Source organism: Molothrus ater, chromosome 2 (assembly GCF_012460135.2).
Source record: "Molothrus ater isolate BHLD 08-10-18 breed brown headed cowbird chromosome 2, BPBGC_Mater_1.1, whole genome shotgun sequence".
Classification (NCBI taxonomy): Eukaryota; Metazoa; Chordata; class Aves; order Passeriformes; family Icteridae; genus Molothrus; species Molothrus ater.
In genome coordinates this window covers 49,978,043-50,002,629 of record NC_050479.2, presented here as the reverse complement: position 1 = coordinate 50,002,629, position 24,587 = coordinate 49,978,043, and the positions used below count along the sequence as shown (strand labels likewise).

Sequence of the window (24,587 nt, the reverse complement as noted above, 5' to 3'; positions counted from 1 at the left end):
TTCTGTTGCTGCCTAAACACTTTGAAATGTAGGGTGTGGAGAAAGAGGAGGTTGATGCAAACTCTTTGTGAAATTTTTAGTAGCTGCTCAAGACATTGATCAGGCAGAGTGAAACCCAGGCATGGGGTTGAACTTGACAGGTTTTTAGGTGAGTGATGGTGGAGTGAAATATGTCTAGGAGACATAAGTGGGGAGCAAGTGTATGGATGCAGACCCCAAGGAATGGTTCGGCTACTTGCCCTGGCCTCTTGTCAGGGGTGCTGTAAGTGCTGCGCCTGCTGGTTGATCTCTGAACCAGAATCAGTATTTTGGGATGCTTTAAATGAGATCAGGTCTTCCAAACCAATGCTTTTAGTGTGTTACTGGGATGAGATGTCAAAATGCTAACTAATTAATTACTTCTTAAAAATCTTGTCAACTGACTATAAAGTAATATGATTGGCAGCAAGAACTTTCTAATATGGAAAATTGTTACCCTTTTTCCTGCTCTAAATCAAAGCTTTGAAAAAGTATTACCCTTTTTGCATCAGCTTGCCATCACTTAAAAAAATAGATAAATATGGTTGCCAAAGAACTGCAAGAAATTTCCACTTATCAATTCAATCAGCTGTAGTCTGTGGTATACTCTGTCGTTTGTATGCTGGTTTTATTTCTGAATTAACTGATGACTGTCTGCTTGTCAAGAAACATTCCTTCCCAACTGGAAAAAAAATGTCAACCATGTAGAAGAAGTACACACCTTAATTCATACTTGTGACATTTGTAATCTGATTTCTCCTTCCTTTGTGAAGGAAGTGCAGATTTGAGATTCTTTTCAGCACTCAGTGTTTATTTATAGTGTTAAATCTTCATAAGGTGGACACTGGAGTACCTTTCCCCCCCACCACCTCTGGCTTGTCAGATATTTATCAGTGCCAGGTGTTTAAAATTCATGGCAGTTTTCAAAGAAAGCAGATGTTAACTGCAGCAGTGATAACTTTCTCTCTGGTATCCATGGTGGGGCTGTGCAGCTCTGCTATTCACCCTTCTGTTCAGTACAAAATCCTCATTCCACATCTCCGAACGCCTGCCCAAACACCTCCGCGCCCATGTGTCTGTGCTGAATCACCCTCCTCCAGTGAGGTGTGTGAAAGAGCTATTGACAACAACACCAGCAACAAGTGCTGCCAAATGCAGTGCTGAGAGCTGTTTCAGCTGCACTGACCAGCTTGCTGTCTGCATGGCAGGAGGATGGGTAGGGGCAAGAGGAAGCCTGGCACTGATGCAGGGGTTCAGGTGGACTCCAAGGCAGGTCATCTCCAAACCAGCTCATCAGTCCAGGGTGCTGGGAAAGCTTCTCAACAGCATGGGATAAGCCCATGTAAGGCAGGAAGGATTAGATGTGGTACTAGGATGCTACTCCTGTTAAGAAATAAAAGATGCCTGGCTCTTGAAGGAAGCAAACTTCCAAATGCTCTCTTACAAAGAATGAAGTACTAAATAACTGTCCAAAAATCAGGGGCTACATGAATTAAGGATCTGAGGCTCTGTTTCATGTCCTGTATATGAAGAAGCTGAATTTCACCTATATCAAGTTGTTAACTTGTGAGCAAAACAAAAAACCTTATGTATACAAATAAAAAAAAGGGGGGGGGGGAGTGGAGGAGGAAAGCAAGCTCTGCCAAAACTTTGTGTTTCAAGAACAAGAGGTCTTTACTTCTTTTATTACTCATTAGGCTTCAAGGGAGTTTCACCTTTAAGTGGATTACTGTCATTCCAGTTCTGTGTAGTGTGGTGACTTGGCATTGGAGTATTTAGCACACTTTGCTTGCAGAGTCTGTTTTGTATAAACTGTTCAGGGTGTAAAGCATATTGCTTGAATTTTTATTTTTTTCCCTTGATTTTTTTTGGAATGCAACTAACTGGTGGGAAAGTTAAGGCTTGTCTTAACAAGGAAATAGCCCAGGCTAGTTCTTCCATACTGGCTTTCCAAACCTATACTTTCATTTCAGTATGAATGCCTCTGAGTGGATTAGCTCTATTAACAAGGCTTGTCTGCCAACATGCTGTACTTTAGCCCTTCTCCATTCCAGGTTGCCTTATTTGGTAGCAGTGACATCCCAGAAACACACCTGCACTTTATAACCTGATATTCACTCTCTTATCAATAAAAGGCTCATTTGGTACACATTGTTGCTGTGATAAATGTCTGTAATGTCATAGTGAAGGTTATGCTGTAGCACGGTTAGAGATATGGGCCTGGGAGGCATTTTGAGTCATTGAAGACAGTTGGTCCTTTCTTATGTTAAGCACCTTAAAGGTTGTCAACTCTGAAGTCCTGTTTAAAAAACCCATCAACCCACATTAATTTCTCCTGTGTGTTTTCTTTAATCCAGTTGCTCCTGTTTGAAGAAACTGTGGAGCTCAGTGCTGCAAGAGGTGGCAGGAAATGGGATGGGCTGAGCAGAGGTGCCTTCTGCTGGCCATTTCCCATGGTGGTGGGTAGTGTCAGGACCTGAATAACAAGTTTTGGGGAAGATTCTTCTAATACATACCTTGGTATTAGAGAGATCCGTAACCAGCTGCAGTCACTGCAGATGGAATTGGGGTTTGGGAGACAGATGGACCTTTTTGTTGGAAACCAGAATGATTCTTTCCCTAAAGGTGCTTCAAAATGTGGTTTTCATAATGGTTACAATGGCAAAGGGGACTGTTCCTCCTCTTCCTACAGTTATTGATAGTGGCAGTACCAAGGTAACTGCAAAGTTTGTGCACAAAGTTTCATTCCTGCATTCTCACAGCAGGAGCACCTGCTTTCTGAGAGGAAAGCTGGCAGTGAATCATTAAAGATTTAGTATCTGTAATCATGCACAGAGCTGGAGCAGGGAATCCCTGTGTCAAGGATCACAGTAATTTATTTTTTTACCCAATGTGCAAAAGCAATGAAGGGCGGGCAGAGGGGAGTGGCAAAGCAATTAACACAGTTTCTGATCTTTGGCCAACACAGTGCTCTATGCACTCTGTTATAGGTGGGATAAGTTACTGAACAGGAGCCCTGAGGTCACACTCTGTCTGCAGGATGATTGTTTTTATTGCTATTTTTAGTTTTGGGCCCAAAAAGGGAGGAAAAGAGCAGTTTAGGTATCCTATCCACTCCTCCTTCTGCATTTGGTTCAAGGTTAAAACTGTTGGCCTTCAGAGAAACACAGAGCTGTAGGAGCTGGGTTCACGCACTGCAGATGGGATGGGTGGGTAATGGGTACTGAACACCCTGACATTCAAGGCCAAGGTGGTAATGGGGAGTTCCTGGCTCCCAGGCCTGTGGTCAGACCACGGGGTTTGTGTTCAGCCCTGTTCCCTCCTGTGCTCTCACCCTTCTGCCCCGGCCTGTGCCCGCAGCCGGAGCTAACAACCGAAACGTACCTCCGAGGAAGAGCAAGTCACCCAACTCGTTCAACGAGCTCCTGCTGCAGGCTCTTTCCTTTACCCCACCTCTGAATATAAACAATGTGTAGCTGTGTGGTGATGCTGCTGCCAAATGCAGCTCTAAATTCTGCCTTAAACTGATTTGAGCCAACTTGAGTGGACTGTATAATGCTGTGCCTATGAAAAATATTTTCTGCTTCGAAAAAATACCAGGTTTTTGTGAGGGAAATTGCCCTTACTTAAGGGAATGAGGGTGCTAATAAAGAGGGTTTGTCATGAATGCAGAGTTGAAAGCTGTGTCTCCTTCAAGATGACTAAATGTCTTGATAAATGCAGTACTAAGGAAAAATGCCTCTTAAATGTGGTCTACTCAAATGACTTTCAGAATTCTGTAGCCAAAAAAATGCATCAGTCACTCTTAAAATGTCAAGAGCTTTTGTTGCTAGGCACTATAGGTAATTGGTGGTTTTTGTCTTTTTTTTGTCTTTTTTTTTTTTTTTTAAAGCCTGGAAACTGAAAACAACTTCTGGTGCCAAATCATGGTCTGGATGATGATGTAACACTTAGTGCAAATATGCTTCATGGCCTTGCAAGCATAGGGTACCATCTCCTTCATACACTGAAAATAACTGCTTAAAATCCTCCACAAAACCCACCAAAAATGCACCCTTCTCCTACCCAACTCTCCCCTTCAAACTAGAGCTTGAACAGCAGTAGAAATAAGGGGTTTGTCTGAAAGAGTGAGTATTTATATCTGAATAGGGGACAACCTGGAGTACTGTCATTTATTGGCTGATACATCCAGGAAAAACAAAAAACAACATGTTAATTAAATTGTTTTTCTCCCTGTTGCCAAGTGATTTGAAAGATGTGCCATAACTTGTATGCCTACGAGATTTCACTGTGTTTTGGCGCATACATAGGGATTCAGAGAAACAGTTAACTAGAGAGATCAGGCTTACCACACAGCATGACTGCACCCTAAAGAAAGCAAATGTATTTAGACACTTGTTTAAATTAATATTCCTGTCCCACCCAGATAATCATGATAATGTGGGATTTTTTAAAAATAAAATTGCAGCTCTATTACACAAGCTGAATTTAGTGATGTTGTGTTGCATGTGAGTAGTCAAAATAAGATAGTATTTACATCCTCTTATGGGGAGACCTCTTTTAATTAGCTTTTACTTTAGATGTTTAAAATTTTTTTTCTGTTTTACACACTCCACACTCTATGCCCCTTCTCAGGTAGGTGACTTTGGGGTTTTCTTCCTACTTAAGGTCAACCTCTTCTTGATCTTTTTTGCATCTTTTGTCTTTTCTCTTTCTTTCCTGTTGCTCATGCTGATTTTTTTTTTTCTGGTTTAGAAGTACTCTTTTTCATTGGTTTATTAGGTGTTGAGGAACCTCTGTATTTCCCCACCACCAACACCTCACTAGCACTCTCTTTTCAAATTCTTGCCGAGGTGACATACATTAGGAGCTGATCACAGGTGCAACACAGAACCACTGTCCCGTGGTTCAATGCCTCAATTTTATTTTTTTTAAGTTGCTCTTTAAAATTGTTATTTTTAAAGGAAGGTGTCCAAATTCCGGTGTTTCCCCATAGAGTTACCAGCTTCTTTCTTCTTTGTGGTCTGGAAGCTAGTGATAGCAATGAGGAGCCCTGCAGCAATGGGCCTGCTCTTTCCCTCACATTCACCTGCTCTGGCACAGCCTCCCTGCTCCTGGCCTAGGAGCAGCACTGAGGACCAGTGAGGAAAGACTCAGCTCCTTCCTCTCCTCAAGTCCATGGAGTTGCAGGAGTGAGAAGCAGTTCTGCTCTGCTCAGATGCTGGAGGGTGTGGGATCTCAGCACATCATTCCTGATGTCCAGAGATGCCAGGAGAACCCTTGGGGGTCTCGAAAATCCTGGAATGTTGCCAAGAGTGTCTGGTGGCTTGATTTTGATCCATCCACAGAAATAACAAGAGTTTGAGGACAAGAGAATCACTTTAGAGTAAAAGGTGTAAAATAGACACATTTAGAAAGTGAAATATAGATTTTAAGGTTTTTAGGTACAGGGGGGTTATGGAGACAAGATGGAGGGATCAGGGCGTGTCTTGTCCTTCTTCTTCCTTCTTCTTGTCCTCCATCTCCTGTGGTGATGTTGGCATTTGGGGATTGGTTTATGGTGAAGGTGCACTTGCCAACATGGGTGAAAAGCATTGGGAAATAAAGGTAAATATTGTGTACGTAGATATTAGTATAAAAAGACATGACCGCCCCGTGGGTGGTCAGAGAGTGCCTGTGACTGCTTGCAGATCAGACCTCTGTTGAGCAGACAGAAAATTTTGTAGATAAGAAATAATAAACAACCTGAAGACCGAAAAGCTGAAGAGTCCAGACTCATCCTTTAAAACGCGTGCCACCCAAGAACCACACTACCCGTGTCGGGGCAGAGACAGACGGCCGAACCCGACAGGAGGGAAGATGTGGACCACAATCTCATTTTCAGTGTAGAGATGGCATCTTCGCTCCTTCAAAGCATTGGTTGGAGGGAAATGCTTTAACAACAGGAGAGGGAAGGGTTTGTGTCCACTGGTACCCCATGGGGACCAGAAAGTCAGGTACAGAGCTGCAAGTGTACAGTATTGTTTGCCTTTTCCCTGAACAACAGTATTTAAAAGCCTGCTTGTGGATGACCTGTTTCCCACTGGCGGCTCTGTCTCTCCCATATTATGACTTTGCAGCACTTTTGGGTGTAGTTCACTTTGAAGTTTGAGGGAAAAATGGAATATTGAAGGATAATAGCTCTATCTAGTCAGTGTTCTATCTTGTGCATTTAATCTGAGTCTATACAGCATGTGGAAAACTCAAGCCATGCTAGGAACATTTGAAATGCTCTGCTGTTCCATCATGCCCACCACTGGGGGGAAAAAACCAGTCCCACAGTCTCAGTCAAACCTCCACACCCCTTCTCACTAAGACACTTAGAAGTAGAAATAGCATACCAGAAATTAATTACACTTGAATTTTGTGGTTTAGACTTCAGGCTTTATTTTTGTTGTGATTTAAAACCTGTAATTCTGTGATGCTTATTCCAACTTCAGATGCTCAGGGAAATGCAGTGATTGAGTTCTCTTAATAACATGAACAAAAATTAACTGATGATTTCATCCCTGTTAGTTGAAGAGCTTTCTCTAATAATGGTCAGAACCTTATGTTTTCTGCAAAAATGTATTTGATCTGTCCACTGATGAATCCTTGCTTTTGAAATGGGCAGCCCCTCTCTCCCCTTCTGGTTTTGCTTCTCTTGTGTTGATAGGTTGCACCATTGCCTCTCATGATCCACTTTATTGGTATCAAATTCTCCAGTTTGTCTTAAGTCCCTTTTCTTCCCTTAGCATCATAATTCTTTTTCTATGCTAATTTGTTTCTTTATTAAATTTAAATGGCCTCCTCGTGTTTACAGAGATTGAGACCACGGTGGAAGAAGAGGGTAGTGGATGCAAGTATGAACCTTTTTCTCTTGAGCACGTCTTGTCAGTGATTTTTGTCACCTGGAGATAGGTTTGGTGTGCTGTGCTTTTCCAGGATTTTGAGGTCTGGTTGTTTAAATAGAAGTATTTTTGTGAAGTGTGATGAGATTCGGATTACAGTATGTCCTTTGAAGCTGCAGTGGCAATGACCATTAGTCTTGTTAAAGTACAGTTACATTGGTAATGGTACAGTTACATTGGTAAAAGGAATGGTGTAATGGTTTCTATATTTGAGTGCATTAATCTCTGAAAAATGTTCCCATTCACATTTCTAATGATAAATTTAATTGCAAGGTTGATAACTTGTCTTTTTTTTCCTACTTATTTCTGTAGTGCTATTTAAAATTCATCTTCCTATTCATTATTCTGGTAGAGTTTAAAATGGCTGCTAGCTATTTTAAGACCTGTGGCTTTGCTGATTAACTATGATGATTAGGGATGGTCAAGAATAACCTGGCAAAGACAGTATTTAGAAGTGCTGATTTGTTTAAATGATACCTTTTTCTGTAAATATCCAAACTTGATAAAAAGTCTATTGGGTGTGTCATCTCTTGGTGCTGTGAGGGTCATTTCCAGGCCCTGGCTGCAGAACAGCTGGTGTTGGGGCAGTAACCTGTGAGATGGCAGGCATGATCGAACTTCTGGCTTGGGGGTGAGGGAAGGAAGATTTGGAACCCTGTTTTATCCTTCATGTGAGCACTGTAACTAATGGTGTTCTGCCTTCCATGTTATCTCTTCCTGCTTCTGACCCCATTCCTGATGGTCTTGACTGCTGTCAGCAGGGATGTTCTCAGGGGCTGTAAGTGCTATTTCTCAGGAGATTGATAGGTTTAATTGCTGAAACACCTTCAAAATTAATTATGTCATGTGCCAGAAGTTTGGTGGTTGTGCAGCCAAGCAGCCACTGGTGAGCAACTCCTCTGCTTTGTTTTTGTTGCTGTCAGGGTGTAGATGACATCTGTTTTTCTAAATCTGACTCTTCTTCCTTGTTTACCTGCACAATGTGCTCATTTTCAGCCCTGTGGTTGATGTAACTCGTTGGTTTGGGAGTTTGCTCTGAGTTGCTGTGGTTACTGGGCAGACCAATCAAACCATATTGCCTTCACTGATGTTGGTGTCAGTTCATTACCTTGGAGTTACTCATTCTTTCTGCTCTGCTGCTTTCTTCTTGTGCCTTACTTGCCAGTTTCATAGACTCCCTAGTCCCCTGAACACTGACCTGATGGTTGTTTAGCAAGTAGTTCCTCTTCTTGCGATGGGACTGTGGCCTGTGGCTTCTTCCATGCAGAGGGAAACAATGCCTTTTCAGGTCCTTGCTGGTTTAGTACTAAGGTGACACTCAGATATTAATTGAATAAAGTTGGCACATCTAGACCATTTTCCCTATATTGCATGGAAAGAAGAAAGGGGCATTGCATGAAAGTAAAAGCAAATCCCCGTTCTGAGGCTGCATCTCACAGCATGAAGCTCTTCCCTGGGCAAATGCGCAGGCAGCCCCCTGGGCGCTGCAGGAACCTGGGCATGGGTGAGGCTGCCTGTGCTCCATCCTTCCCAGCTTCCTCCTCTCATCTGCCACCACATGGTGTCCCCCATGTTTGCCATCATGTTGCACCCCCCTGCAGCAGAGCAGCCCCCACCATGGCACAGCACATCAGGCCTCGGGGCACAACCTTCACGGTATGAGACACCTGGGATCTTTCAGATGTGGCAACGCAGAGCCCGCAGCCTGCTTGGGGAATACCTTGCTCAAATATTTTCCTTGAATTAAGCCATGTTTACAGACTGATAAGAAATACTAGAATCCCGGGACCTTCAAAACAGAAGGTTGTGGGGATTCTTGGGTTTGTTTTACTTTCTTTATTAGAAGCAGCTGTCATTTTCTTTGTAGATTGTTTTTTAATGATTTTTAAATGAAGGAATAACTGTTACATCCAGTGATTATGCGTCAAAAAATAATTTTAAAGCATATTAAATTGCTAAAGCAGAGCTTGTCTATACTGTGAAATTCTGATATCAGCACCTTGACTTACAAACTCTTAATGACAGGGCTCTGTGTAGCTTATGAATTAAGTAACTTTATGTACCTTTTCCTTTGGCTTGCAGCTGAAGGAAGCAAGTGCGCAAGAGGGCACATTCTTTTGTTGTTGATAGCATTCCGCCTTAACGAGAAGGAATTTCTTGCCTATTGCCCACTGTTCATGAAGTGGAAAGAGATCACAAGTTGTATAATCTCTGTATATACCATTAGATTTATTCTTTTTTTAACATTTCTCTCATGGGTCAGTCCATCCTGCAGCAGGTGCAGAGAGTGGGTGCTGCTCCTCTATTTTGTAACAGATCGGTGTGAAGTTGAGGAGGGGGTGTGGGAAGTGGAAGGGGAGGGACTCGGGAAGAAACCCCCCCCCCCCCCCCAAGTGAGGCAGCAGCAGCAGCTCTGAATACAGTTTGGTTTCTGTCTCTCCGGAGCTTTGCTCAGCAACCAAACCCAGACTCCAGGTGCAGTATTCCCTCATCAGTCTGTGAGCATAGAAACGAAGAGTCCCTCCTCTTCTTCCTCCCCTGCCAAGAGTTTCTGGGTGGTGAATGTCAGTAGCTGGAGTTATTTTTAAAGGCATTGAGGTGAGGCTTGTCGTGCAAAGCTAGGAAGAGGGCGTTTGTTTGCTGAGCAGAGCTGACATCAAAGTGGAGATTGCTGCCTACTGGCTCACCGCTGCCTTATGCCAGGTAATCTTTAACATACCCCTCAGTCCCTGCCATCGCAGCCCAGCCTGCTGTGTGCACGAGGAACGAGCAGCGTTTATGATCCAGAAGATTGCTTTTCCAGTTTCATTTATGTGAGCTGGACTTTGACATTTAAAGGCTAGTACTAATCATCTTGCAAAACCTGCTTAGTGCTCTTAACTGAGCAACTGCTTTCTACTTCTCTTTGCAGGATAATATAAATGTTTTCCTGAAAGCGTGCGAAAACATTGGACTGAAAGAAGCTCAGCTATTTCACCCAGGAGACCTTCAGGATTTGTCCAATCGAGTTACAGTCAAGTGAGTTTTGTGGTTTTGTTTTCTCCTTTCCCTTCTCCCTCTAAGCGCTTTCACGGTCTATTTTTTTTTTAATGTTTGCCTATGGAAAATTCTTCTTTTAATCTGGTATGAGCAGTTCTGAATACTGTGGTGAGGGTTTAAACCTTGTTAAAGCTAGAGGATAGGACTTGCAGAAATGTAATTTAAAAGATGAAGTATTATTATAATAATAACCTTACAAGCAAACTAATTGTTAATGAATATTTACAGCATTTAATCTGAGATGGAAACTGTTCAGCTTATTTTAGACTTGGAGCAAAATTGTTAAATGATATCAAAAGCATCACTTTTCTTTATGATTTGTGATTACTGATATAAATCTGAAAGGCTGAGGTGGTACTTCTGATACTTATCCAAATGGTTTTGAGGCTTAGGTATAGTGTTCCTGAAGGACTGCTGGTTTGCCACTCCAAGTATTAATCAGATGTTTGTCTCTGAGTGTCACATCCCCTGTCAAGAGAGGTATGAGTAGAAATCAAGTACTGAATTGCATGTTTATGGAGATGGGAGTTTTCCTGTGAAATAGCAGTGGCTTGGTTCTAAAATGTATTTCATGGATTTTCATATTTCAAGACTGCTCTGTCTCCTAATAAGAATTTTATTACCAGTTTCTGAGAGACTAAGGTGAAACTTTACTGTTAAGACAGATGTTTTAAGATAAATGAGTCGAGGCAAAAATCATCCTAGGGCACATTGATTTGTTACAGTGTTAACTGTTTATATTATATTGGGACAAAAGGGTGAATTTATTGTCTCCAAAAAAAATGAAATCTTTAGTGGGTTTTGCTGGAAACCTGTCAAGTTAAATGTGAAGGATTGATTCCTGTCTTAAATTACCAGTTTTATCAAAGAGGAACAGGCAGTAATCCTTCTGCAAATACAAGGAAAAAAATACTGTGAAATGATATGTAGCTGCTTTAATTAGAAAGAAATCTCTTGTAGGTGGGTCGAGTGGTAGCCTGTTGACATTCTCTCTGCCTGGTTTCAGAACGAAAGTTCATGCTGTTTTGAGGTCTGATACATGAGATGGCAATGTGTTTTCAGTCTTTGACTCATACCCGAAACGTAATTTCTCACTAATCTGCTGTTTAGGGACTTGGCACACTTCCAGGACATTGGCATTCTCCCTGCCGGTCCCTACATCACGCCAAAAGCCGGAGGGTTGGTAACCTCTGCCGGGCTTAAATTACTCACAAAGCCCTAGCAAAAGTTGTTTTGGTGGAGGTTTGCTCCAAGGGAATGGCTGGGAAGGGTTGGAGGCGGTCGGGAGCTGGCGTTCAGCAGCGTCAGTAGCGACAGGCTGGACGCGTGGGGAGGTCGAGATAGCGAACTGTTGTGCAAGGTATGTTGTCCAACTCGTCCCGACGTGAAACCGCGGCGCCCGGGAGAGGTCAGCCGTGAAAGCCATCCAGTGGGTCTGTAAGCCAGGCTTTTTTGGGTCCTTGCAGCACCGCCAGTTCCCTTCCCGGTTCTGTGAGCAGAGAGTAAGGCTGGGATTTGAAGTTGTCACGAGACAACAGTGGTTTTACATCATACCTTCTCAGCAATGCTTTAATTAGTGTTTTTCAAAAAAGCAGATTTAACTATTGAGTACTTCTTATGGACAGCAGTGTGGGGGGTCTGGGTTAGAGTCAAAAGAGCTGCCAGCCATACAACCATGTTCTTGTAATTTGTTTCAGTATGAGTTTGCTTCTCCACACATTATATATCATGTGACAGTCCCACAGTGTGTATTAAATGCTTCCAGAGTAATTCAAAACTTCTGCATCTGAGCGTGCTGTAAAGTGGTGTCCGAAATATACTAGCACTTTTGATGTATTTAGGAGGTTGGAAAGGGATGGGAGGAAAGTTTTATTCCAAGAAATAAAGGAAATAAGTTACATGAAGATAACTCTCTCCATTGAAAGGTTAATTACAGAAATAATTTTACTACCCAGAGGGCAAGCTATTCTTCAGAGGATTTTCAGAGAGATTTATATTTGTGTCAGGAGAGAAATGCTGTCTGATCAGGAATTTTATCTGATGTGTCCTTTTATTATTTAATAGAAATAAGTAGTTTCATACATTCAAGATGAATTACAAATGTCTTCAAAACCTGTAGGATGCCAGGCCTCAGAAAAGGGGTACTATTTCATGTCTTGCTTTTGTCTTATTCTCTGTTAACTCTAGTTTCATAATTAGAAGTAAATAATTTCTTGTCACCAAGAAGTAAAACTTTTCATCTGCTGACTTATTCAAAAGATTGCAGTTAACTTTTGGGTTTCTAACATTGCAAAGCAAATTCATTTTGCTGCTATCACCTGAGGCTAATTGCCCACATCTTAAAGCAGTGGTGATATGCTGTGTGGGATAACATTAATGTGTGCCTGAAGCAGCGTGTGTTTTGACACCACAAGAGGACTGCTGTGTTCTGCTGTTGCACCACTGTTAGCACAGGTTTTTTTATCTACCCAAAATAGATTAAATAAACTGTTGCCTAGAAAAGTCAGCTTAACAGGCAGAGAACAACATGCTGGTAGGACATGCATGTACTGTCAGGTATGACAAGGTGCTTGATTTGCCTTGGATGTTGAAAACTGGTCAGAGGAGGGTACCATTAAAAGGGTGGGTCTGCTTCTGCTGCTAAGGAGGACACAAGAGTTGGCATCTTATGTAAGAGCAAAACCAGTCTTCTGCATTGTCTGGGAGGTTGCATCTCTGTCCCTGTTACACTTGTTCAATTGATCTGTCACCTCAGGAGCTGGGCAGGTCCTCAGGAGGAACACCTTCCTTTTGAAATGGATGAGCTCTGTGCAGTTGTGCTCCACGTGCTTCTCCTGTCTCTGCTGCCTGGCAGTTACCTGTGGTATCTCCTTTTTACCTTGTGGGAAGTCATATGCCCTCAGGCTGTTGCCATCTCAGGCTCCCTTCCCAACGGGAAGAATTATTTTCTCCTTGTACTTTATTTCTGAGTGTGCTTGCTGCCTTTTGCCATACCTTTGCTGACAGCTCTCTGTCTGATGAACACTGCCACAAAGCCGTTCAGAGTTACCTAACTCTGTTGTGTGGTACAGTGTTCTTGTGTCACCTGAGGTAAGGTCAAGACCCTCAGGTCCTCATGAACGGAATCTGTTCTGAGAAAATAATCTTTCTATCTGATGAGGAGGCTACAACTTTCACTTGTGTTTTGTTTTCTCTTGCAACTGAGATGATGCACAGGCATGATGTGGAACCCTCCTCTGTGATTACTAGAAGTAATCTGGGACAAGAGGAGCAAGAATCCTCTTACATACCCAGACTTTCAGTTCCAAGTGATTATGTGATTATCCTTTTTGTAAAGAAAAAGCTCCTTAAAATTTTATTGTTTAGAAGTTTGTGTGAAAAAGACTGGCTAAAATTACTGGTTGCTACTCCAACCCTTGCAAACTTCATGCTTTGCCAGATCAGCAAGATTAGTAGTTGGGTGGTGTGGAAAAATGGTCCTGGCATGGATGATTTCTTTTCTGCCAGTGAAAATGGGAGTGTGGATTAATGTCTGAGATTTATAGTTCAGTCTTTCTGTAAATCTGCAGAAGTTATTGCTAAGTGGTATAGTAGAGCAATATGTCATGTGTTCCAAGAAGGATCATCCAGATGGACTTACTCCTCACATACCCTGTCTGGCAGTCATGTGCATATCATCTTGTTCAGTGGCTAGTTATTTGTGTAAATGCATATGTGTCCCTCTTCAGTTCTTTTGGTATATTTGATTTTTGTTTCTCAGTGTAGTGTTTTATTATTTCTAATTGGTGATGTTGTTTTACAACACAGCAGTTAGTGAAGGATTTTAAAATTTATTTATACTAATACAAGATTGTCTTAATTCTTCATTTGATTCTCTTTTGGTTCTGTCAAAGTAAGAATGTAATACAAGCTTAGTGACTCTCAGTTGTCAGCCTGGTTACTATTTAAAAATGTTAAGCACTTCCTCACCCAGCTCTTTAGGAGTGACACACCCAGTTGTTCCCAGCTGTGGAAGGGTTCTTAATAAAATCATACCGTGGAGTTATAAGGGAGAGTTCACATAGGCAGATACCAAGCATCAATTCAGTGGAGTTTGTTATCTCAATTATCAGTTTTAAAGGAGGCAGCCTGAATGCTCAGAGTGAGAGTGTAAATTCAAATTTGTCTTTGAAGAAAATTAATTCTTCTACATGAAAAAATTTATAATTCTGTAAAACGAGATCTCCAGTTGAAAAATATCATTAAATTCTAATATTAAAAAAAAAGGTGGGTTAAGAGAGTAAAATATTAAACTAAGAAAACAAAAGAAAATTTACTACAAAATCCTAAATAGCAAACTTTTCTAAAGCTACCACAGCCCTGACTTCTGATGTTGAAGTTTTACCATACTAATTTCATTTATCAATAATAGGGCAAATTAAAATACTGTGCTGCCACTAATATTGTTACTACATTGTTACATTTAGAGTATGTCTTGAATGAAACTAAAAACTGAGGCCCCACCTGGAGCACTGTGTCCAGCTCTCAGGCACCCACCACAGGAAGTATGTGGACCTGCTGGGTGACTCTGGAGAAGGGCCAGGAAGATGAGCAGGGAGCACATCTCATATGAAGGCAGGCTGAGAGAGCTGGGGTTGTCCAGCCTGAAGAAGGGAAGGCTCCAAGGAGACCTTCCAGCATCTAAAAGGGGCCTAACAGAAAGATGGAGAGGGACTTGTCACAAAGACACATAAGTGGTAATAGTTTAAACTGGAATAGGGTGGGTTTGGTTTTAGATATTGGGAAGAAATTCTTTACTATGAGGGTGGTGTGACACTGGAATAGATGGAGCTGTGGATGCCCCATCCCTGGAAGTGTTTGAGGCCAGATTGGATGGGCCTTTCAGCAATCTGGTCTGCTGTGGAAAGTGTCCCTGCCCATAGCAGAAGGGTTGGAACTAGATGATCTTTAAGGTCTCTTGCAATCCAAACCATTCTGTGATTTTTTCCCAAGATAGATCAAAGTATCTCATCACCTTGCACAACCTGGTATTTGGATAAGGCCTTCATCTTTTTTCTGGCCTGCACTTTTCCCACATATTCATTATCAATCTTGTAATATGTTAATTATGTAAAGCAAACAGAAAACCCTGTTGGAGAAGTTTTGCTGAAGTGGGACAAAGTACATACATGAGATCAAATAACAGAGCTATGACTTTGGCCCTGGCATTTCAAAATGTTGGGTAGTTTTTAACTTAATCCATTCAATGTTTCTTTAGTATAATCTTTTTTGATGAATTCCTAAACAAAAAGCAATCCTGGAAAAATTAAAATGCTATTCTTTCTGTAACATAAAGCTCTATAACTAAAGCCAACTGGAGAGAAGTGACAACTGTTACATGAATGTTCATCCTTGTGTTCCTCCATTTCAGCTGAGCTTTTGAGACAGGCTCTCTATTTCAGTTCAGAGATAACACTTTCTGAATTTAAAATGCCACCCAAAAAAGTGGTTCAGAGAATAGATGCTTTCTAAATAAAACCTGAGAAAATTAAATGGTTGCTGTGTGGTATGGCTGTAAGGACATATTCTGCACCTGTTATTCCTTTTGGAGCAGGATATATTTAATGGGGTGCTCTTCTGATTATATAAGAGTGAGCTATTATACCAACCTTAAGTATTTTAAGCATATGTACAGAATCACTACAACTCTTGTCTCTTATTAAGAACCCCCCTCCTTTTAGGGGCTGTCAGAAGGGAAGCCATCTAGCAGTGAGTTAAGCTAAACACAGTGCCCTCTAGTACCTATCTTCTTTAGCCTGTAATTTAAATTTCAGTACTGCCACTGCAAATTACTGGTTTTGTGGTAGGAAGTAGCTGTACACTATTTCCTGATACAGTAGATATTGAATTAAAAAATATTCTTCTTTAATAGTAGTTGATGTTTCTTATGACTTGAATGTTCTTCCTGTCTGGTCCTGGGGAATATACTGCATTTCCTGATTCCACTTCTGTTTCCTGCTCAGGGTGCTTTTTTTTTCAGGGTAAACAAAGGCAAAGTGAAATTTCTATTCTATGGGATGTACGTTAGCTCTGTTGGGCAGACCATTGAAGAAAGCAGTCTATGTAGAAATTCCTGAAAATATGATCTTTTGAGTGGGAAACTGTTGTCAAGGCTCTTTGGAAAATTTTTGAGAGCTTTAATTGTAAAGCAATACCACATTTCAGTGTTTGGAGAAATTTTTTAGGTATGCTTTACCAGAATCATTCAGATCTTTAAACTGTTTGAGAAATCAGGTGAAGCTGAGGTATACCTGAAAGCCTGAGGTGTGATGATGAGACACTCTTTTGGGACTTGTATCTTATTTTGCCCTTCAGGAAGAGCTGTCGTATTTTGCTCAAAGGAGACAGAGTCAAATACCCTGAAAATGGATACTTGAAAAACCAATCAAACAAGACCGCAAACCAACCTCAAAAATAGCAATGAAAGGAGAGAGAATGCAGATCGATTTGTGGACAGATAGTTCAGAGCTAGTGTTTTCTGTTGATAATACTGAATTTGTGGTCTTCTTTCATATCTATTTGCTTAGTTACTATATTACCTTGAACTTTTTTTTGCTCAAGAATTGAGTGCTTGCAATAAGAGAGTATAATAGAGCTGAACCTGAACTTGCTGTCCTGATTTTTCTAAGAAACATGCATTTTAATGAGTTGAAAAACTTATTTTCTAATTTGGCCTCATAATATTAATTTAAAAAACCCAACCAACTCAAAACACTCACACAACATAGAACCACCCTTTCCTGCCTTTTTATTTTGCGTAGAATAGAAAGTGGTGAGATGGATGAAAGCCAAATGCTTCAGTGCACGAAGTATGAAAATGATTGGACCAAAACTTGTGTCTCCTTAAATTCTCTTGCTTGTACCTATGTGACTGAAGAGCCAATCATCCCAAAAGCTTCAGCATTTTAGAAACTATCTTTGAATTCAAACTGAGGTGAAACAAATAAGAGACAGCTTTTTGTGGGTCTTGAAAACTGAAATGCAAACCATTTAACCAAAATTTAATTAGGACAATGGATGTGGCTTCCCCCATATTTATATTCAGGGAAATAACTTTTTTACACATATGGTTGTAATAGGCCTTTATTGTGGTAACTAAGTTTCCTGGTGATAGTTCCCTTGAAATGGAAATGTGCAGCACTTCAGACTGACTCTAGAAATGTTTCTACAACTTTGTAAATGTGTGAATACTCTTTTTGCTATGGGCATTGTCAAAGAAATGTATTTGCTTCCTGGGTATAGCTATATTCTAAATATTGAAATTGCTGTATTTATTTTTTTAATGATATAGCTAATTGCAAGATCAGTAATTTCACATGCTTTACTTAGTATTTGGGACAATTATATAGAGATAAAGAAAAAATTGGTTTTTTTCAGTCTTGTGAAACTGATGCGCTGAAGTGAAAAATATTTGTGCTCATGTCACTAATCTGCACGAACTGTAAATCATTCCAGTAAAAACGTTGTAGGCAATAAAATATGTTCCAGACTTTGGACCATACCTGCTAGAAATTTACCTTCAGTTCATAGGTTTAAAGTCTATGAAGTGTTAGGTGTGGCGCCATTTAATCTGTCTGCTTTATTTTCTGGTCATTATGAATAATATTGGAGATAGATCACTTTTGCTGTTGAGTAATTTAAAAGTTAATAATTTACACTTCCTTTATCAGATTATACTTTTGATAGCATTTGGGGTTTTGTGAAGATGATTCTGCTCTAAGAATGAAGAACTCTGGAGTTCTGTACCTGTACCTACATGTGTATAGGAGGAGTTTGAACAATTCAGAGTAACAATACAGGTATCGTGTGTTAGTTGTATCAAAAGCAATTCAAGTATCTCTAGTGACACAGATCCACAGGCTTATATTGGAATTCAGGTAGTCCTTCTACAGAAGTGAATGATTCCCTGAAGAAGATTGCAGTAGCTTTCTACAGAATTGCACTCGTTTGTTCCAAGTAATCATATTTGATCCTATTACATTTCAAAAGTATCTCTGGGATAACTTTGGGGTGGGAGGGGCTACAAACCCATTATTACTGAAGGCCTTTATGTTTTTTCAATGTTTGTTTGTATTAATAAAAGTGTCTCTAGCATTTTAGGATTCCCATGGGAATCCATCTAAATCTTAAATACCTGTATTCATTTTAATCCCCTAGCTTCCCAGGATTAAATGCAGTTTATAAAACAATGCATGAGAGGGAAAACAGCATTTTTGGTCAGTAGCAGTGAGTACCTTACAAAAGGAGGTAAAGAGAAAGCTTGCACTTTTTGGTGGTGGCTCTTTTTTCCTCAATACAAAAAAAGTTTTTGTGTCTGATGTTGGAAATTGAATGACTTAACTAACATAAGTTTATTCTTTTTCTAACATGAATTACACAGAAACATGCATGCAAGTTCACTATTGTATTATTCTAAATTGTATTATACTGCTAAATTGATGAAGTTCGGTTAGTTTTTCTGCAGACAACTCAACAGGAAGAGCTGCTTTATTTAAATAGTGGGGGAAGCTGACTTATTGAAGTTTTCCATGGATACAGGAGTTTGCCAGTTCACCATGCTCTGTAAATAGAGAAAGTAAAGCTGAACAGTGTATTGACAGTTTTTGATCATACTTCATGCAAAACCCTACTTCTGGCCATTTTTATTCCTTTCAGACATTTCAGTTCTAATTATTATTACTGCTTAATTGGAGCATTTATTGTATCCTTTGAAGTGACATTAATGTTTTGGGTTTTTTTTGCTGTGAATGTTACAGAATGTAATTGGCAATGAAATAACAATTTCAAATATTCTTACAAACTGCATTTCCAGAGGCTTACAGGGTTGTTTTCATGCCGTCACTGAAACCAATTAAACAAAATAATGTCTCACCACATAGTTAGATGATAAGAAGGGGCGGAGGGTTGGAAATAAAGAGCCCTAGATAGCAGCCAAGCTTAAACACACAAAGGCATGTTTCTTTTAAATGATAGAGATCTGTTGTCCTTAAGAAACAAAAGAAAAAAAAACCCCAACAACAGAAACAAAAGAAAACCCAACAGGGGAACTGTTCTCCAGACTGAACAAGCTGGATGATCAAGCTCAGGATCTCTAGCCATGCACATCCTGGTGATCTCCACTCATTTGCTCCAGTTTGTCCATGTCTTTCCTGTACTGTGAGACACCAAATCGGAGACAGCAGCATTACAGAGGTGGCATAGTAAGTGCTGAGGACAGGGGGAATGATGGGCTCTGTCAGCCTTCTGACATATTCAATTTTGCACACCCAAGCACCATCTCATTCAGCCCTGGGTGCTGTTGGCCAGTGTTGCCACGACTGGCTGCTGGCCGAGGTTCAGCCCAGCAGGACCACCGGGCCCAGCTCTCCACCCCACTCTGCAGTTACAGGAATTAGGTCCATCCATGGGGCAGGACTTGGAGTTTGTGCTTATTGGATATCCTATGAGGTTCCTGCAGAGCCAGTCCTCCCAACAGCCCTGCCCTCTGGCATATGTATCCCCTCCCTACCATTCTGTCTGCCCAGGGAGGGAGTGTGGTCTCAGAACCTGACTCAGAAAGCAAAATTCTGGAAGCTGCTGCAGCTGGTTTCTGGGACTAGAGTAAGAAGGTTGACTAATGCTGATGATATTTCCTCTTTCCTTTCCCTTCCAGAAAAAATGCCCTGCAAATGTAAACACGCACACACCTTTGAACCCAGTATGTACAGATATGCATCAACTGACGTGGATTCCAGTGTGTTATATGATAAAATATTTAACTGGGGCGGGGAAAGGGAGTCCAAGTTCAAAATACTTCTGCTCTTGCAAAGGCTATTAAATTACAGACAGCCACTTGTTCCCTGTGAATAACCACTGAAATACGCTTGTCAGATTTATGATGCAGTAATGTATTCTTTTTAACTCTGTGACCTGATGTTGTAAGATGTCCTCAACTATGATAATTTTCAGGGGTGAGGGATGTACTTGGTAAAGCACTAGCTAAAAATGCCTGAGCTAACAGAAGGCAGTTTATTTATGTGTGGTTTGACTTGAAGCTGTCATGTATTTTCAACACCGATCTGTGCAGTTAGAGAATTACTGTACAATTCCACAACTGAATCCTAATGTGTCCAAGTATACCAGTGTTAACTACTCTTGTGAACAGCTTATAGTAGTAATTTTCAGGTTATTTTTTTCAGAAACTGTGCTCTTTTTATACATAAAATAGAAGGAAATTTGGGTTACTTTAATGAGAACAAGAAAATTTAGAACAATTTTGGTTTTGTGTATGAAATTATGAGTTCTGGAATACCTAATACTGCTCAGGCCTGAGATAAAGGGGTCAGAGGTTTTGTGAAGGCAGTGTTCAGTGCCAGTCAAAAAAACCCCAAACAAAAGTACAACCAACCACACAAAAAAAAAAAAAGAAAAGGACCCAACCTTATTCTAGAAATGAGTACTAGGAGTAGGAAAACCAACTGTACTGTGCTGCTGTGGTTAATCTGACATTTGCTGGTGTTGTAATACCATATGATGAGGCTTTGGGCTTGGATCATTTTCCCTTTTCTCACTTTCTCACTAGCCCAAATTCCCCCAAAAGCAGATCTAAGGAACTGGAATATCTTCACCCTCATGGCATCTCTCTGACTAAAAGTAGGGATAGCTTCCCCTGCAGGCTTAGTTAAGCATGCTGAGAGTCCTGAATGAGAGGTGACAGATGAAGCGGAGAGCTGGACAAAGTTGCAAGCTTATAACAAACAAATAAACAAAAAAAACCCAAAACCAAAACCCTAGCAGATGGTGTGGACAAGTGATTCAACTGGTCACTGCATGCAATGTTATATGAATAATCACTGAAGGGGAAGTAGGCTTCCTTGCCCACAGATGATGTGGATAATCAAAGTTTACTTGCATGCATTCAAGGGATAGTGGACAAGTTTAAGTAAGGGAAATCTTTTAAGAGTTACTTAGTATGTGGAAACCACATCTAGCTTAGAGAGTCCATAAGGGAGAAACATCTTTCCTGTCTATTTTTGCTCTTCCTTAGGCAGCCACTTGGGATTACATGGGAGGATGAGATCTTGAGCTTGATACACTTTTTTGATCTGGCCCCATGTGGATGTTGCTATGTGTGGTTTTGGAAAGGTTGCATACAGTGAAAGCTGCTTTTAACTTCTGTAGCTGTATGGAAAACTCCAAGAAGCAAAACTAAGGAAAAAAATCAAACACAAATCATATGGAAGCAATTAATTTGATTTGATAAATCAATCAAGCAATCATTGTTAAGCTTTAGCAAATGTAGAACATTGTATGTAAAGCTATCTAAAAAGATGAATAAAATCATGGTAGGTCTCTTAATCCAGACCAGTATTCTGTATGTGACCAGGTTGTGCAATCACAGGTAAAAAAATGTTATCATTAATTATTATCAATTTAACATATGACAGTTCTTCATTAAGCCATTGGAAGCTTCATGAAAAGCTTCAGAAGAATAATGAATAAGAATGGCTGAAAGTCTGTTGATATAAGCTGGTACATGTATTTGCCTATGCTATATTCAGCATAGTTGCTTAAAAGCTACTTTTGCTCGCAGAAGATCAGTTAATTTAAGAGGTTTTGTTACTGATTTTGGCATGGGAAGTGTAACTGTAAAATCACACATCATATGGTTATGTAGAAGGCACACCCACACAGGCTGAATAAGCACAGAATAAGATGCATTGGTAATGATACTCCACTTGTCCTGCAAAACCCTCTCTCTGTGTGCAGAACATTTTATTCTTTGAAATCTGAGCTTGCCTCTGGTATTGAATGTTGGCTGCTGTTGGGAAATCATACAGAAGTCACTTAGTGCTGGTGGTTTAGTAGCATTTGCCATTTCATAGTGATATTTTTATTCTCTCAAGAGGAACAGAATCTCTTGCAAAAGGATATTTTTCTTTTTATAAACAACATTTTGTCTTTCTGAAGCATGTTCCTTGTGGAGCTGCAAGCAAAGTCCTTAGTTCAATTCTGTTTTCTCTAATACTGCTTGAATAATTTGTGAATGTATTCAACAAGCTGGTTTGATAAATAACCTATACAGAAATCCCTAGTTATCCAGGTATTGCACTCAGTCTGGCATCATGATCGTGACCTAAATGATGTGACTGCATTTGTAAATTACTTCCATTTTTTGCTCAGTGTTGTTTGTTGCATTGCTAGGATAAGATTTAAATCTACAAGTCCAGGGAATGGTGGCACTGAGTAGGACGAGTCTGAGTGCTTGAGTTTTGCTTGCTTGGGTGCCATGTGAACAATGGGTGGCCCAGCAGCTGCTCTCAGTGTGCACAGGGCTGCCAGCACAGGAGGACTAAGGCAGGTGCTCCGTGCCTGTGCCATGTCAGGTGTGGGCTGAATTTGCTTGCTAAAATTCCTTCCTTTAATGAACAGTGTGAGTTTTATCAGGAGAAAAGCTGGAATGAAGGACTGAAACTTGGTTTTCTCAGAAAGTGTGTTTACACAATGGGGCACTGGAGTGAAAGGGCAGACAAGGGGGATGGGGAAAGTTGCGCCCTCAGTCAGCTTGCAGATGACACCAATCTGGGCAGGAACATTGATCTGTGGAGGGTAGGAATACTCTACAGAGGGATATGGACAAGCTGGATGGATGGGCTGAGGCCAGTTGGATGAGGTTCAGCAAGGTGAAGTGCCAGGTCCTGCTCTTGGGTCTCAACATTCAAATGCTTGGGGAAGAGTGGCTGGAAAGCTGCCCAGCGGAAAAGAACCTGGGGGTGCTGGTTGACAGCCAGTTGAACACGAGCCAGCAGTGTGCTCAGTTGGCCAAGAAGGCCAATGGCATCCTGGCCTGTATCAGCAGGAGTGTAGCCAGCAGGACCAGGCAGTGATTGTGCCCTGCACTCAGCACTGGTGAGGCCACATCTCAAATCCTGTGTTCAGTTTTGGGCCCCTCACTACAGGACAGACATTGAGGTGCTGGAGTGTGCCCAGAGAAGGGCAATGAAGCTGGTAAGGGGTCTGGAGCACAGGTCTGATGAGCAGCAGCTGAGGGAGCTGGGGTTGTTTAGCCTGGAGAAAAGGAGGCTCAGGGGGGACTTTACTGTTCTCCACAACTGCCAGGTGGTGGTCAGCCTCTTCTCCAAAGTAACAAGTGACAGGCCAGAAAGAAACTACCTCAAATTGTGACATACACCCAGTTGTGTGGGTTAGAATTGGGGTTTAGTAAATTTTTCTTCAATTAAAACACTTGTGAGGCATTGGAGCAGGCTGTCCAAGGCAGTGGTAGAGTCACCATCCTTGGAGGTACTTATGAGTCTTGTAGATGTGGCACTTGGGAACATGGTTTAGTGGTGAACTTAAAAGTGCTGGGTTAATGGTCAGACTCAATGATCTTAAAGGTCTTTTGTAACCTAAACAATGCTATGATTCTGTTAGGGTTCAGGAGAGATGGAGAAGCAGTGAACACTCAAATTTTCTTCTTGTCACCTGTTGCCCAAGAATGTGTTTGTGTGGTTCCCATCATTTAAAAATGACTTATTACTGCCTGGGAGTCACACGGGGAGAGAGAGGAGAAACCTGCTTTCATCTCCCAGGGCAGGAATCTTTTTGATGGACGTGTACCAAAGGCACGTGTACATTACTTATAGAAGGAGCTTTTGTTTGCAGAATTTTTGTCAGGAAGGCAAATATGTTCAAGCTCCTAGAAACTGTTTGGTCAGGCTTAATTGCATGTAGGTTTTGGCATTCAACATTTAATGGAACATGTTACTGTTATTTGTGCATCTGCAGTCACAGGAGAGACTGTCCTCCTTAAGAGCTAAAGTAAGCAGCAGTAAGCACAGTGGAAGAAAACTACTAAACTTTGGAGTTTTTTTCCTACCTTCGTGTATGAGAGGGTACTCCAACTAATTAGTTCAGGTTACTTCAACTCTTGGTAATATGACTTCTTTGTTAATGCAATTTTAAATTATGAAGACTCCCTTCAGTTTCAAAACAAGTGCATTGAGATTTTTCCTAATTTATTTTTTTACTTTATCTGTGAAAAAACTTCATAATCTGCTTTTACTGTTAATGAAGAGGAGGTAGCATCTGCTTGGTTTTTAGTTCCTTCTAGTTTGTAGGTAGTCTGTGTGCCACCGCTGCTGTTATTTGGAATAGTCTTCTGTAACTCTTCAGCTAATTTGGGATACCCAGTAAAGATGCTTTCCCGCTGTTTTCATTCTCTATTGCTCAGATGTCTCTGCCAGGCAACTCACAAAACAAATAGCAACACCAGGTCAGCTTCAAAGAGTGCACGCTTTGAAGTAGAGAGCAGATGACAGTTATGAAAGGTTAGTCTTTAATGGTATTACAAAAGGTAGCTGTACAGGTTTCCATGCATTTGCTTATTAAAGTGTGTAATGCCCCAATCCTTATGTACAAAAAAATAATTAGTGGGCAGTTTTTAGAAAACATTGTCTTGTACTTTCCCTAGTGGTAGAGGATGCAGCAGAGATTGGTTTACGGCCTGAATTGTAAAGCATGTGACTTTTTTTTTAAATGATGGTCAACACAGCAAGATACAAGAACAAAGAGAAGAGTGTA

The 24,587-nt window shown here is 40.9% G+C and overlaps 1 protein-coding gene across 10 annotated transcripts in view; it reads left to right on the top strand.

Annotated features, from left to right (window-relative positions):
* The window catches only part of LMO7 (LIM domain 7), a 132,751-nt gene that overhangs the window by 48,572 nt on the left and 59,592 nt on the right, over nucleotides 1–24,587 (top strand). For 8 of the 10 annotated variants that reach the window (XM_036384427.2, XM_036383849.2, XM_036383764.2 and 5 more), the window contains exon 4: nucleotides 9,859–9,965. In XM_036384427.2, coding sequence (XP_036240320.1) covers nucleotides 9,859–9,965 — 107 coding nt within the window. Of the gene's footprint in view, nucleotides 1–9,578; nucleotides 9,651–9,689; nucleotides 9,761–9,858; nucleotides 9,966–24,587 lie in introns of those variants that run through there. The other 2 variants (XM_036384267.2, XM_036384346.2) reach the window with 2 other exon arrangements.